A 14271-nucleotide genomic window follows, 5' to 3' on the forward strand; every position below is an offset into this window, starting at 1 on the left:
AGTGGAATTTTAAATTTGCAAATAAGTTTATTTTTGTGTGTAAATAATAAATTTTTTAGTGTGGTGCTTGATCAAAGTTTAGCTTGATTTGGTTGTATTTTCAGATATTTAAATGGGGGATGGATTATGGACTGTCCTATGACCCTTTCTTGCTAAAGTGTGTTTAGATGTGAGTTATTCTCTGATTAGATCTTGTTATCAAAATTCAGGAGCTTCTCATCTGTTCTTGGTGTGTGCACTTTGAATGGATCTCAAGGGTCAAGGGAATCTAACAAGGCTGCGGGTTGGCTAGCAAGCTATGAAGCTCGAAAAATTAGTGCTAAATTTACTTGGATTGTCCCTTCCAAAAAACTTGTTACTATTCTTAACATGGATGTTAATATAATTAGCTGATTGTCTGTTTTTCTCCTTTGTTGGAAATTTTTTCACACCAAATAGTGGTAATTCCCAACAGAAATTATTCTCTAAACTCTAGCTATTTTACTTCGCATTGACATCTATTATTTTTGCATTTCAATATGATTTTTGTTTTAACATTCAGATTCTTTCACCATAAATTGATAATTAATTAAAAAAAAAATATTTTGTGGCAGATGAATGATGAAACTACAATGCGAATTGCCTTGATTCAATTATAACAAAGCCATAAAACATTACTTGATTCATGAATAACGATTTGAATTAGTAATTAAAAGTACACTTGGCAACTATTGGGCCACCTAAGAGGACTTCAAAGCTTTCCAAATAGAGAGGCCATTTGTATAAAATCTGTGATATGATGCATATCAAATCTTAGATTTATGAGGAAGTTAATGTTGTGATCTTCTTTGCCATATCTTGAAGTTACTTTTCATTTGGGGTAAGGCATAGAGTATGAATGTACATCACTTCACATTTTGGACTACCTAAGTATATATTATTCCCTCCAAGGCTCCAATATAAAGGATGATTTGCTTCAAATGTTGGTTAACTCACATGAATACATATTGGTTATTTTGAAACTATGAAGGCTCTAAGGTGCAAAGTATTAACAATTAAGTTGAAGGTCTTGGGGATGGGTGGATTTGGCAATGTGAATATCACTAACACCATGTCATTCTCTCTGGTGACCCCAATGCGTAAAAAATCATAGTTTTTATCTCAACTATGATTGGGGTCATTACTACCAATACCATCAAGGCTCCAAGGCTGCAAACTTAGTATGTACCTAATATTTTACTGTAAGTATCTAGCTACAGTAAACCATGTTATTCAACAACCAATGTTGTTTAGATTTTGATGATGTATGAAATGAAATCGTACAATTCAAAATGCATAACAAAAAAAATATTCTAGTTTCCATCTACTTCTGTTTCACATTATGTTCACCAATCAAGTAGAATTGAAAGAATTCAAGAAAAACACTTAGAAAACTGTGGCTAATAATGTGTAGAATCATTGGTAATGTTCAGGCTTCAAGACACCTATGTATGGTAAGTTTCTGTACAGTTCTGCAAAATCCATCCCGTATCCAACAACAAAATAGTCTGGACACTGCATAGAAGAGAGAGAAACATGTAATGTAAACAAAATTAGTTTATCTATATACGTAACTCACATTTCACGCAGCTTGCTTAGTACTTAGTAATCAAATAAGAACATTTCATGTTACTCAAATGCCAGAGTGTAATCTACAATCATCAACATTCACTGATTGAATCGCTGAAAAATTAAAGATAGCTCAATCTCTAGATCTTGGAATATGAAATATTCAAAGCAATGTGGAAAAGGTTGAGAATGAGTAATCATTCGTCTCAGCTCAGATTTGGAAACAATGTGGTTGTGGATACATAATTTTGAGTCACAGATTTATTGATCATTATCATAATTATAAATGAAAATCACAGACAATCATTTAATACGAGAACAAGAGAGTCCTTTGTTACCTCAAATCCCCTGTAGAATTTGCCTTCACCCACTAGTTGAACATTAACTTTTCTCCTTGCTGGCTTATCAAGGAAAGTGCACACGGACACAGAGGATGCTTCTTTTGATTTCAAGTGTTCAATAACTCTACATAAAGTATGTCCTGTATCTACGATGTCTTCAACCTAATAATTAATCAGTAATATTATTCATATTAAAAATATCATTGCTATGGAACAGGTCTATTAAGAACTATAAAATAAAAAGGTGGACTGATCTTGATCCTTAGTTGTTATGGCAATGTCGAAGATCACTCTAGATTAATTTGTATTTGTTTGACTAGTGAGTCTATGTACTCTATGTACTCTAATTGCTTCACCTTATTGTGTTGAATTTTCGGTTTAAAAAAAAATTGTGTATTATAATTATTTTTAAGTTAGCAAAACAAAAAATTATTTAATGAAGTCAACAAATACTCCAGATTGTTAATAATTAGTTCATAATAATGAACGTGACAACTTAAAACCGTTTTATGGAACAGAATTTTCATTGAAGTAAAATTTCTTCTTAATTATATTTACTGAAGGTGCAACTTTAATTTAATTCAATTTAATTTATCTTTGTAGTTTATTAGAGAATACATCAACTTTGAATTGAAATTACATACTATATATTGACGTATTTATAGCTACTTGATAATCATAGTGCTATTGAAAAGCTATGCACAAATGTGAAGTATATATAGAAAGAGATAAGAGGGTTAAGTGAAGAAGGAACTGAGATACCAAGATGACGTGGCGGCCTTTGACATCAACTTTCAAATCCAAAGAAATGGTGGGCGCACAGTTAGACTGTATTCCTGCACCGTAGGATTCGGCTCTCACGAAATCAACGGCGAGGGGGAGCTCAATCCTTCGAACCAGGTCGGCGAGGAAGAGGAAAGCACCGGTGGCCACGCCAACGGCCACCGGCGGCGGAGAAACCGCACGAAAGTCGGCAGAGATTTGAGCGGCGAGGTTGGTGACCCGGCAAGAGATTTGCTCCTCGCTCCATAGAACTCTCTCTATGTGGGAGTGCAAAGCCATTAGACTCGGGTGGAAGAAAGAGAGAGAAAGAGAAAGAATAGGGTTTAGAGGATTGAAATTTGTTGCTTTGATACTACCGGAATAGAAATAAATACATTCTTGATGGGTATGTTTAACTAATAGCAAGCTCACAAATATTTTTAAATTATATTTTATATTAATTAGTTGTTATTAATTAATAATTATTTAAAATTGATTAATTAAAATTATTTATTTATATTTTTTTAAATAATAATATATACTGAACTTTTTATTTTGTGCATTGACTTTAATTAATATTATTTATTTTTTTTGTGTCAATAACCATGGAAATTTGGGATGAGCATCACTTCTGGCTCACACCAACCATGAAACCTACCCTAAGAACGAATTTTGGGACATGACATTTAAACAATTATCACCTGTATTATTTCGTACTTGCTAATATTATTAATTAGTATGAAAGTAATTTTCGATTCTGCTTTGTTATGTCCTGTCTACACTATTATTGTTTATTTGGAGGCTGTGTACGCGACAATAACGGGTAAATAACTATTAGAATTTATCGGTATTCTTTTGGGTTTTTCTTTTGGGAATATGATAAGAAAGAAAACACCAACATGTTTGCTGTTAATAGGCATGCATAATTCATGTTATTATCATATTGTTACACGGCAAGCTTCCTCGTGATTGAATGAATTATAGAATGAACATTACTAAATGATAGGAATGCAAAGCATATATATAAATATATTAGTGATTAATTTTAATAACTAATTTTAATATATAAATAACATCTTAAAAAACCAATTATGAAACTTTAGGTCCCACCATTTAACATGCAACTGAAAAAACGGGCGAGATTAATTTGAGTACTATAATGATAAACAAGATCTATTCTGAAATTGTTATTTATTTTCTTAGGATACACTCACCAACATACAAGTGAGAACACAGGAGAGAATCATGTTTTGGATTTTGATTGAATGTGATGATTGAACCTTAAGTAATCAATAATTTGCAGGAGATTTGCGTACCTTTCATAAACTAATGGAGTTATGAAAAACTTTAAGCTTAATGCATAAATGAATTAATCAACCAAATCTGAGGATTTTTTTTTCCTCAAGTGATGATTATAATTAGTTATAATTATACATGGCATAACAGTGATGTCAGCGCCCACATGAACCATAGTTGTACTATACCGAATTTAAATAGCAGACACACAAACAAAAGAATTTAATAAGACGCAATAAGAACGAAGTATATCAAAATTCGAGTCCAAAATTATATAAGGTCTAAAGTTAATAAGTTAGACCCTCTGCTGCAATCCAATCCTAACTAAAATAGAATCATGAAATTAGTCTGAAAACGCTAAAGTAAAACTGCTAACAAAGACTAACAAAAATAAATCCTTGAATCCCTCAGAATTGACTGACGATCATCTCCAAAAAAAATTAAAATAGGAGAGGACCTAAAAGATAATGTTACCTCGTTGAGCCCCAAAAGAAGAGTGGCTAAAATATGATAGAGAGTAAACGATGTTATTCAACAAACAATGTTATTTAGATTTTGATGATGTATGAAATGAAATTGTACAATTCAATTCATAAGAAAAAAGAACTATATATACTTTTATGATACCAATGCAAAATGCATAGCAAATCCTTATTATTATAAGTTTTTTTAGTTTTCATTTGCTACTATTTCACATTCTGTTAATCAATCAAGTGGAATTGAAAGAATTCAAGAAAAACACTTACAACAACCATTGCTAATGACGTGTAGAATCACTAGTAATGTTCAGGCTTCAAGATACTGATGCATGGTAAGTTTCTGCACAGTTCTGCAAAATCTAACAATATCCAACAACAAAATAATCATGGAAGAGAGAGACATGTAATGTAAACAGAATCAGTATATATAATTACGAAATATTAGAGCCCTAAAGATAGAGTTGAGAAAGAGTAATTATCTGTCTAAGCTCATATTCGAAAACAATGTGGTCATGGATGCATTCATTGAAGGGTATCTTAGTAAAACTAACTTAATCTTTTAAAAAAAATTTGAAGGATATTTTGGTAAAAATATAATTTAGTCACTAAGAAAATAATTTGTTAAATAATATTTTGATAAAGAAAATTTAATTACAAAAAATTAAATTTTTGTTAAAGAGTATTTTTGTAAAAAAAAATTATTTTTTCTTAAAAAAATGGATAAAATTGACATAGTTAACACAAAATTTAAAATGGGTTAAAGAAGAGGTTTTTAAAAGTTATTAGAGAGAAAAGTATACATTTTATAAATAGAGGAGAGAAAAATATTATTTTAACATTTTTTAGAAAAAAAGAGTAGAATTTTTTCTATTTAAAATTATTTTTCAACATAATATATTTCAAGTAAAATAAAAAATCACTCATTAATAATTTTAACAGAGTACAATGTTTACTATTGATATCTAGAATATATTACTTATATGAAATTTTGATAAATTAAAAAAAAATAAATATATTTTTTAAAACTAAACTTTTTTGTTATTGACACAAGAAATAGCAAGAATTTTAGTCCAAGAAGTCCAATAGCTACAGAAATCCCAAAAAACAATGGGAGAAGATTCTTCGGAAATTTGTGTAATCGTGTGTTCTTAGACAGTTAAACCAATTTTTATATAATAGAAAAGTAAAGTATCGTTTTTATTTTGGGACAATCCTTAAAGTTGTCTCTAAAGTTTAACTAAAGTTTTAATCGTCCTATTTAAGTCCCTAACATTTCAAAATTGACTCAATATTGTCCTGCCATTAGAGATCCATTAACAGAATTGGCGGCGAGACAAAATTGAGACAATTTTGAAACGTTAAGGGACTTAAATAAGACGAAAACGTTGGGGACAAAAATGATACATAGAAATAAATGTTAATTTTATCCTTCAATAGTATCAATTTTTTACTGTACATAGTATTCAATTATTTTTTTTATCACATTTAAGTAAATTACAATTAATTATATTACTTTCATTTTAAATAAATTAATTTTTTTATAATTTTACTTTTAAAATAATGTAATTTTTTATAAATAAATAAATTTTACACTTTCATTTTAAATAAATAATATAATATGATTGGAATAAAAGTGTAAAATTTATACACTTATAATTTTTTTTATATAATTTTACACTTTCATTCTAATCACATTACATTATTTATTTAGAATAAAAGTATAAAATTTATTTATTTATAAAAAAAATTGTATTCCTTTAAGTGTAAAATTATAAAAAAATAAATTTATTTAGAATGAAAATAATGTGATTAAGTATAATTTACTTAGATGTGATTAAAAAATAATTGAATACTATATATAGTAAAAAATTGATATTATTGAAAGATAAAATTAAAATTTATTTATATGTATCGTTTTTGTTCTCAACGTTTTCGTCTAATTTAAGTTCCTAGCGTTTCAAAATGTCTTAATTTTGCCCCGCCGTCAATTCTGTTAACAGATACTATAAACATAAGCCGAGCCAAAGCGGCAAATCAAAGCTAGAATCTGAAAATCTCTGCTATAATTCACACATGCAGTTGGTTGAAATTAATTAGTGTTCAAATTCATTAAGTTTATGTGTAATCCATTCTCCTAGTCTTGAGTACCTATTTTTCTGAGATGCTTCAAAGGCCCTTCTCAACATTGAAAGAGTGGGCTCTATTGGCATTGTTTTGAGAAAGTTCTCTAGCTCATCCATATACCCATGTCGACTATATAGTTCAATCATGCAATCATAGTGCTCCAGCCGGGGCAGGACATAGTATTCATTGCTCATTGATCTAAAGCAGTCAGTACCTACATCAACAAAGCCTTCTTCAACACAAGCCAGCAGAATCCCCTGAAACGTCACTTGGTCTGGATTGATGCCTTCTGCTTCCATCAGTTGAAAAAGTTCAAGTGCCTCTTTACCCCTATCATTGTGGCAACATCCCAAAATCATGGTATTCCAAATGACTACATCTCTGGAAATCGCTCCCTTGAGAACCTCGATAGCATACTCAAGGCATCGACATCGAGAATACATGTGGACCAAAGCAGTTCTGATTATAATATCCATTTCAAATCCATGTCTAATGATGAATCCATGAATCTGTTTTCCAAAGTTAAGAGAAAAACTATTTGCACATGCTGCCAAGAGGGTTCCAAAGGTATACTTTGTTGGTTTTGTCTCCCACTGCATCTCCAAAAATTTTGTTAGTGCTTGTTCACTCAACTGATGATTATCATAGCTAGCCAACAAAGCATTCCAAGAAACCCAGTCACGCCGATTACTCATCTGGTTAAACCAAACTGTGGCACTGTTCAAGTTCCCACATTTACCATACATATCAAGAAGAGCATTGCCGGCACTCAGGTTTGAGTGGAAACCATGTCGATATATATAACCATGTATTTGTTTACCCATCTCGTGATCTGAAAGACCTGCAGAGACATTTAACATCAGACTAAGTGTTACATGATCGACATCTTTAATTTTACCAAGCATCAGATATATAAAGTCTAACGCTTCGTGCAAATCACAAAATCTAGCATACCCAGCCAACATTGCATTCCATGAGATCACATTTCGCTCTGGCATCTCATCAAAAATCTTTCTTGCTTCCCATGTTTTCCCACACATTGCATATCCATTTACAATCGAGGTCCAAGACACCAAATCTTTGGAACCAATCTGATCAAAAATCTCATGGCCATCCTCAAGCTTACCACACTTCATATACATGTTAATAAGTGAGCTTGAAACAACATTATCCTCGTGAAGACCTAACTTCACAACCACCCCATGTATCTGCATCCCCTCTTCCAGCCGAGAGATACTCGCACAAGCAACAAGAGCAGCTGAAAATGTGAAATGCAATGGTCGAACCTTCACCAAAAACATCCGCGAAAACAAGACAATGGCCTCCCTCGCATCGCCGGCATCAAGATACCTCCTCACAATGATATTCCAAGTGACAGCATTGGGACTTGGAATCTCTTGAAACATTCTACGAGCATCAACCATGATCCCACATTTTCCATAGATATTAACAAGGGAACTCCCGAGAATCACATTGCGACAAAACCCAAATTTCACAACAATCCCATGAGCCTGCTTGGCCAAAACAATCTCAGAAGCCACAGCACACGACCCAAGAACACCAGCCAAAGTTATCTGATTGGGATAAACACCGCACCTATTCATCTTCAAAAACAGCTTGAAAACCTCATCCGAGAAACCTCTCTGGGAATAAGCGTTGATGAGCGCATTCCAAGAGCCACCGTCTGGCTGCGGCATTTCATCGAACAATTCACGTGCATCCCGAAGAGAGTCACATCTTCCATAAGCCTCAATTGCGCGGTTGAGAAGGAAGATGGGTGGGGTGGGGGAGAAGGTGAGGAGGTGGGACTCGGCCTTGCGGAGGCCAACGACTGCGCGTGGGGAGGTGCAGTGTTGGAAGAGATGGGCGTAGAGGGAGTATGGGAAGGGCGCCGGGAATGCGAAGAGGACGGAGGCGGCTTTACAGATGTGACCGGCGTTGACGTGGGAGAGGATGGTTGTGATGGCCGCCTTGGTGGTGTTGGTTGCGGTGGAGCGTGGTTGAGGCTTGAGGTTCTTTGCTTGGAGGAGGTGGTTGAGTATGGAAGCGGCACTTACACCCATGTAAGGGCACAATGGAAAGACCACAGGACTTGGTTCGGCTTATGTGTTGCTTTCAAGCTAATCTATCTATGTTACCTAGGTCATTTTTTATTAGCAATAATATAAGTTTAATTCTAATTAATTTTTGTAAGAGTCAATCAAAAATACATCAGGTATAATCACTTAACAAATATTTTTTAGGTTTTTACTTTAAAAAGTTTAAAAAAAAACCTAAAAAAATATTTGTCAGGTGATTACATTTTATGTATATTTCTACTATAAAATTAATTACAATTAAGTTTATATTATTGCTATTGAGAAATGATCTAGGTAACAGTCTACTTAAGATATGTCTTCTTTTCGATTAAATGTGAGTATGTGACAATGTTGTATTAAATCACATAGTTTTGTTTCCTCCCAACATTTTCTAGTTTTTCCTTTATTACACTCTTGCATGGTCATGTTATGTCCATCATATTGTTTTTTTTTTAGAGTGAGAGGTTATTAGGAATTTTGTAAATTGTAACATCATAAATAACTAACACTTTGAGTAACAGAGTGTACTAACTCTTCATGTCCATCAGATTTGTCATTTGATCATAAAAGGAAATTCATTGATTACATTTTGTTTAGTATGTTATGGTTTGTTGTGAATTGTGATTGTATGAGTTAAAGGAGACACATGCATATATAAAGTACTAAAGAGTGAACATAATTCTTTCTCAGACTTGATGCTGTTCTTCTCATTCAATTTGTTGCTAGAGACTATAGTTTTTACTCTTCTCTACACAATGTCCATACAATAATGAATTATAACTTAGAACAAGAAAAACCTCACTTCGAAATCTTGCTGAGGAATTCATATCACAAAACTGAACTAGACAATGGAAGAAGCAACAACTGAAGAAAGAGGCAGAGCCTTCAGTTGACAGGATGTTACAGCTCCAGTCCATCAACTCTGCTAAGATCACCCAATCTGGATTTTTTTTTAATTTTGTCAGATGAAAAGAAGGAGGTTATAAATGCACAAATATTATGCATTTTTCATTTGCTTATTATTTTACTTATTTATTTTCTTTTTTGAGAGAAAAAATTGAACATTTTGGAACAAACCAAAAACCAGAATAAACACGATTATTGTTTATTTGGAGGATGTGTAGGCTACAATGACGTGCAAATAAACTAGGATTTATCGGTCAGAAAACTGAAAAAATATTGAGATTGTACTCTGTTGTTGGGTTTTTTCTTTCGGTAATATAATAAGAAAGAAAATACTAACACGTTAGCAAACAAACAAAAAAACACCACATTTGCTGTTGATAATTATATTAAACGTTTTTGTTTTAATAGCCATGCATAATTCATGTTATTATGTATTGTTACACGGCAAGTATCCAGGTGAATGAATTTTAGAATGAGCATTGCTAAATGATTGGAATGCAAAGCATATAAAAAATAATTATGAAACTCTAGATCCAACCATTTAACATACAACTGAAAAAAATTGTTGATTGTTTAGATGTGGTGAGATTAATTTTAATACCATACTGAAAGTCCAAATAACTTTTATCCTGAATATCACCCACATTTAAGTGAGAATTCAAACCTTGGTGAATGCATCAAGTGTTAAATATGAACCCTTAAATGTTGTGTGGGTGAGTGTGTAGTGTGAGTGTGTTGTGATGCTAGGATTGCGAGTTGTCCAATCCACTTGATCAAAAAAAAAAATGTGAGAACCCAGTCATGTTTTAGATTTTGATCGAATGTGATGATTGAACCATAAGAGGTCAAAGGTCAATAATTTGCAGGCGTACCTTCCATAAACCAATGAAGTAATAACCATCATATTCAGCAACACTCGATAAAACAACAAAAGTTCAAGCTTATTGCATATATAAATTAATCAACCAAATGCTCCGACTTTTCTTTTATTTCAAGAAATAATTATACTTGACATAATAGTAAATTAGTAATGTACTTCCACATGAACTATCATTTATAGTAGTATATTGAATTAAATAGTAGAACATATTCAGGAATGCTGTGCGCGACTAGTGCTCACAGCCCCGAACCAAAATTAGATGCACAAACAAAAGAATTTAATAAGACGCAACATTAAAGAGACCAAGAACGGACTATATCAAAATCCGAGTCCAAAATAATATAAGGTCTCAAGAAATAATTATTGTCAAAAAGCCAATAAGTTAGATCCTCTACTGCAACTCAATCCTAACTAAAACAAAATCATGAAGATAGTCTGAAAACGCTAAAGTAAAACTGCTACAGTGCTACCAAAGACTAACAAAAATAAATCCTTGAATCCCTCAGAATTGACTCACGATCATTCCCGGAGAAAAATAAAATTAAAATAGTAGAGGATCCCAAAAATAATGTTGCCTCGTTGAGCCCCAGAGAAGAGTGGCTCAAATATGATATGGAGCAATGTATCCACGATGACTTCATTCATTAATTCAATGACAATGAGCCCAGCTGATCACCAACATCAGAACCCGTGGCAGCTTCGCGAAGGACCTGCATTGCCTCGGAGACCTTAATCTTTAGGTCCTCAGGGGACTCAATGAGATGGATTACCTCTGACTGGTCCATTTCCAGCAACATGCCCGTCACCTTTGCCGTGTGTTGAGTTGGAGTAAGACGCTCCACAAGAGGATACAGATGTTCACCCAGCATCTGTTATTTCCAACCAATATATGGCAAATATTATATTTCTCGTAAAAATGATTGTCATAAATTTAGTCAAATACAAGTAATTACAAATTAAAATATCTGCGCAACTACATTATTTCAACTCCATTTATCTCAGCTCTATACAGACTTAGCAAAATGGTTATATTCCTTGTATTGTTAGAACTCATTTTAAATTTTATGCAGATCATTATTAACGATAGCGAAAGGAGAACATAATATTCCTAGTTTAAAAGAAAGACTATGCTGTAGGATAAACTTATTCGCATACCAAAATTCTAATTTGCAATAAGGAAAATGAACAGGTCCTTCATGCAAAGCTATAAACTTATAAACATACCACTCGCTGATTTTCTGGGGTTGCAGAAGCCAGAGCAGAGGCAAGGGTGGTAGACAATGTTCCAGGGCGCTGGTTATCAATAGGAGATACAGATCCATCAAAGGACATGGGCATCATTGGACCAACTAGACCTTGAGGAACGGATGGATCCATACCATTTCTGCCATTTCCCATATATCTAAACCCTTGGTTGGAGTTGCGATGCAGCATCTGGTTTCAAAAATTAAAGTGTGATCAAATGATAAAAATAATAATGGATAAGATTATTTATAAAGACACTCAAAGCTTAGATGTGTAGAATTTACCTGGTTCTGCTGCACTTGTTGGAGGTTTCCCCCTCGTCGAATGCCCATTCTCTGCCCAGGCTGACCCTGTCTCTGAAGGTGGTATGGCATAACAAAATTTGGAGCAACGCCAGGCCGCATTCCAGGCAAGATTTGCTGCTGGAAACCAAAGCCAGCAGGTTGTGGTGGCATGAAGCCAGGTGTTCCTTGACCAAAATACAGCTGTTGAGGGGCAAGCCTTGGTGCTCCTGGATGATACCCAGGAATTCCTGAGGGCAAAGGTGATATTCCACCAGGTGACTGCATTTGAGCAAACTGTGCCTGCAAAGAATGTTAATTTGTTAAATTACCCATTAATTTTACAAAAAGGAACTCCCAATCACATTCAAACAACCATGATATTTTATGCCTGCAAAAAGAAAAGAATCTCCTTTTGTTTGGTGGCAAATCTAACATGAAAGACTTCTATCCATGATGGGATGTGGACAGAAAGTGCAAAACAACACAATTTAAACAATTCATATCTAATTCAATTGTATGAATGCAAATTGCAAACCAAAAGAAAAATGTTTCCAAAAAATATAGAAATGACGAAACCATATTAGTGGTCCATAAAGATTAATTGCAAAGATCAGAAAGCATAAAAAAATTCAATATTATAATTGAACCACTCCCACTCCCACTTAGGTATAAGCTACAAGCCTACAACTAATTCATAAGGAAGTAGTCTAGAAATGAATCATATGAGACCTAGAACATTAAGAAGAGCATCACCTGTAGACGAGCTTTCCTCTCATCTTTGCGCTGGGCTACAGCAACATACAGAGGCTTCCGCCCAACCAACTTCCCATTCATCTCATTCAACTGAACAAAAGACAATTCAAACTTCAAGCATCTATAATAAAGAGGTAGAGTAGTCACACACACCTTTTTTTAAAGCAGCAAATTAATAACTTACAGCTTTACTTGCTTCCTCAGGAGTAGAAAATGCAACAAAACCAGACCCCCTGCTATGCCCATGTGGATCAAGCATCACCTAAAGAAAAAGAAGAACAACAAGTCAACAACAATAAAATGAACCAGTATCAGGGGCTAATTGGATGTACAATGTACACTCACAAAGTGAAATTTACCTTGCAAGATGTTATTGTTCCAAATTCAGAAAATAGATCCTTCAACCTCTCATCGTTGATGCTGTCATCAAGATTTTTTAAGTACAAGTTTGCACCTTGTAACTTCTCATATCTGCTTAATCTTTCCTGCTCAAATTTGGCTTTCAACTCTGCCTCTCTTTCAGCTTTCCTCTGAGCTCTCCCCACGTATAAAACCTTGTCATCATTGATCGTAGTTCCATTTAACTTCTCAACTGCAGCAGCCGCTGAATCCGGACTCTGGAAATTAACAAAACCAAAACATCTAGACTTCCCATTCATATCTTTCATAACTGTTGCACTTGTTATTGTACCATATGGGCTAAACAGTTGCTTCAAGTTGTCATCAGTTTGTGTTTCAGACAAATTTTTCACATACACATTAGTGAACTTTGGTGATCCATTTGTTTGAGCCCTTTCCTGGCGTCGAACAAAGAGTCCCACAAAAACCTGTTTATCATTTATCAGCATGCCATTCAACTGTTTGATGGCATTTTGAGCGGCTTCTTCCTTTTCAAATTGTACAAAACCATAGCCTTTTGAATTTCCATTGCTATCAATGGCAACCTTGCAAGAAAGCACAGTTCCAAAAGTAGCAAATGTGTCATGTAATGCCTTGTTGTCGATTGACGTATCAAGGTTCTTGATGAACACATTGGCAAATCCACTTTTCCGAATGCTAGGATCACGTTGGGAAAACATAATTCGAATGGGTTTCCCATTCAAATGAGTAAAGTTCAGAAGCTCCATGGCATTTGCAGCTACAATATAGGTAACATAATCAGGGAAGCAACTAGAGGATAATACACGCATATAACAGCAAAATGGCAAATAGAACCTTCTCTTTATTCAATGAAGATATACCTATAAACCATCGTTATCTCACTCGTACTAACATTAATTAAGTAATTAATTAATTAATATAACTATAAATTAAGGAGTAAGAGTAAATGAAGTTTGTCACAATCTTTCATTATGTACAGGCAATTTTGTGCTGTATAACACTTCTCAAACTATAATAAACTTGTCCATTCCATATTCAGTTTCGGTTGCAGATATGACATGAATCTTCAAACACATGCAGTGCAACAAAATATCTTGTTATCAAGATCATATATGCACTAAAGTAAAACCAAGAAAAATGAATCAAACATCTGTC

At 33.7% G+C, this 14271-nt stretch overlaps 3 protein-coding genes across 3 annotated transcripts in view; all 3 read right to left on the reverse strand.

Moving 5' to 3' along the window:
- Positions 1–1247: 1247 nt before the first annotated feature.
- On the reverse strand, positions 1248–3061 carry LOC107467839 (uncharacterized). Its single transcript, XM_016087047.3, has 3 exons — positions 2691–3061; positions 1926–2090; positions 1248–1533 (listed from the first exon to the last, which is right to left on the reverse strand). Exons 1-3 carry the CDS (start codon positions 2988–2990, stop codon positions 1435–1437), a joined length of 564 nt encoding a protein of 187 aa, XP_015942533.1. The 5' UTR covers positions 2991–3061; the 3' UTR covers positions 1248–1434.
- Positions 3062–6381: 3320 nt separating this feature from the next.
- On the reverse strand, positions 6382–8680 carry LOC107467836 (pentatricopeptide repeat-containing protein At3g26540-like). The gene has a single exon (XM_016087045.3). The coding sequence runs from the start codon at positions 8650–8652 to the stop codon at positions 6559–6561; it is 2094 nt and encodes a 697-aa protein (XP_015942531.1). The 5' UTR covers positions 8653–8680; the 3' UTR covers positions 6382–6558.
- Positions 8681–10530: 1850 nt separating this feature from the next.
- Positions 10531–14271, reverse strand: part of LOC107467837 (polyadenylate-binding protein 3) — a 4209-nt gene continuing 468 nt past the window's right edge. The window contains exons 2-7 of the mRNA XM_016087046.3: positions 13095–13873; positions 12920–12997; positions 12736–12825; positions 11983–12282; positions 11678–11887; positions 10531–11322 (exon numbers count right to left, since the gene is read on the reverse strand). Of these exons, the coding sequence (XP_015942532.1) occupies positions 11098–11322; positions 11678–11887; positions 11983–12282; positions 12736–12825; positions 12920–12997; positions 13095–13862 (1671 nt within the window). The 5' untranslated portion in view covers positions 13863–13873 and the 3' untranslated portion in view covers positions 10531–11097. The remainder of the gene's footprint in view (positions 11323–11677; positions 11888–11982; positions 12283–12735; positions 12826–12919; positions 12998–13094; positions 13874–14271) is intronic.

This window comes from Arachis duranensis, chromosome 9, assembly GCF_000817695.3.
Source record: "Arachis duranensis cultivar V14167 chromosome 9, aradu.V14167.gnm2.J7QH, whole genome shotgun sequence".
Classification (NCBI taxonomy): domain Eukaryota; kingdom Viridiplantae; phylum Streptophyta; class Magnoliopsida; order Fabales; family Fabaceae; genus Arachis; species Arachis duranensis.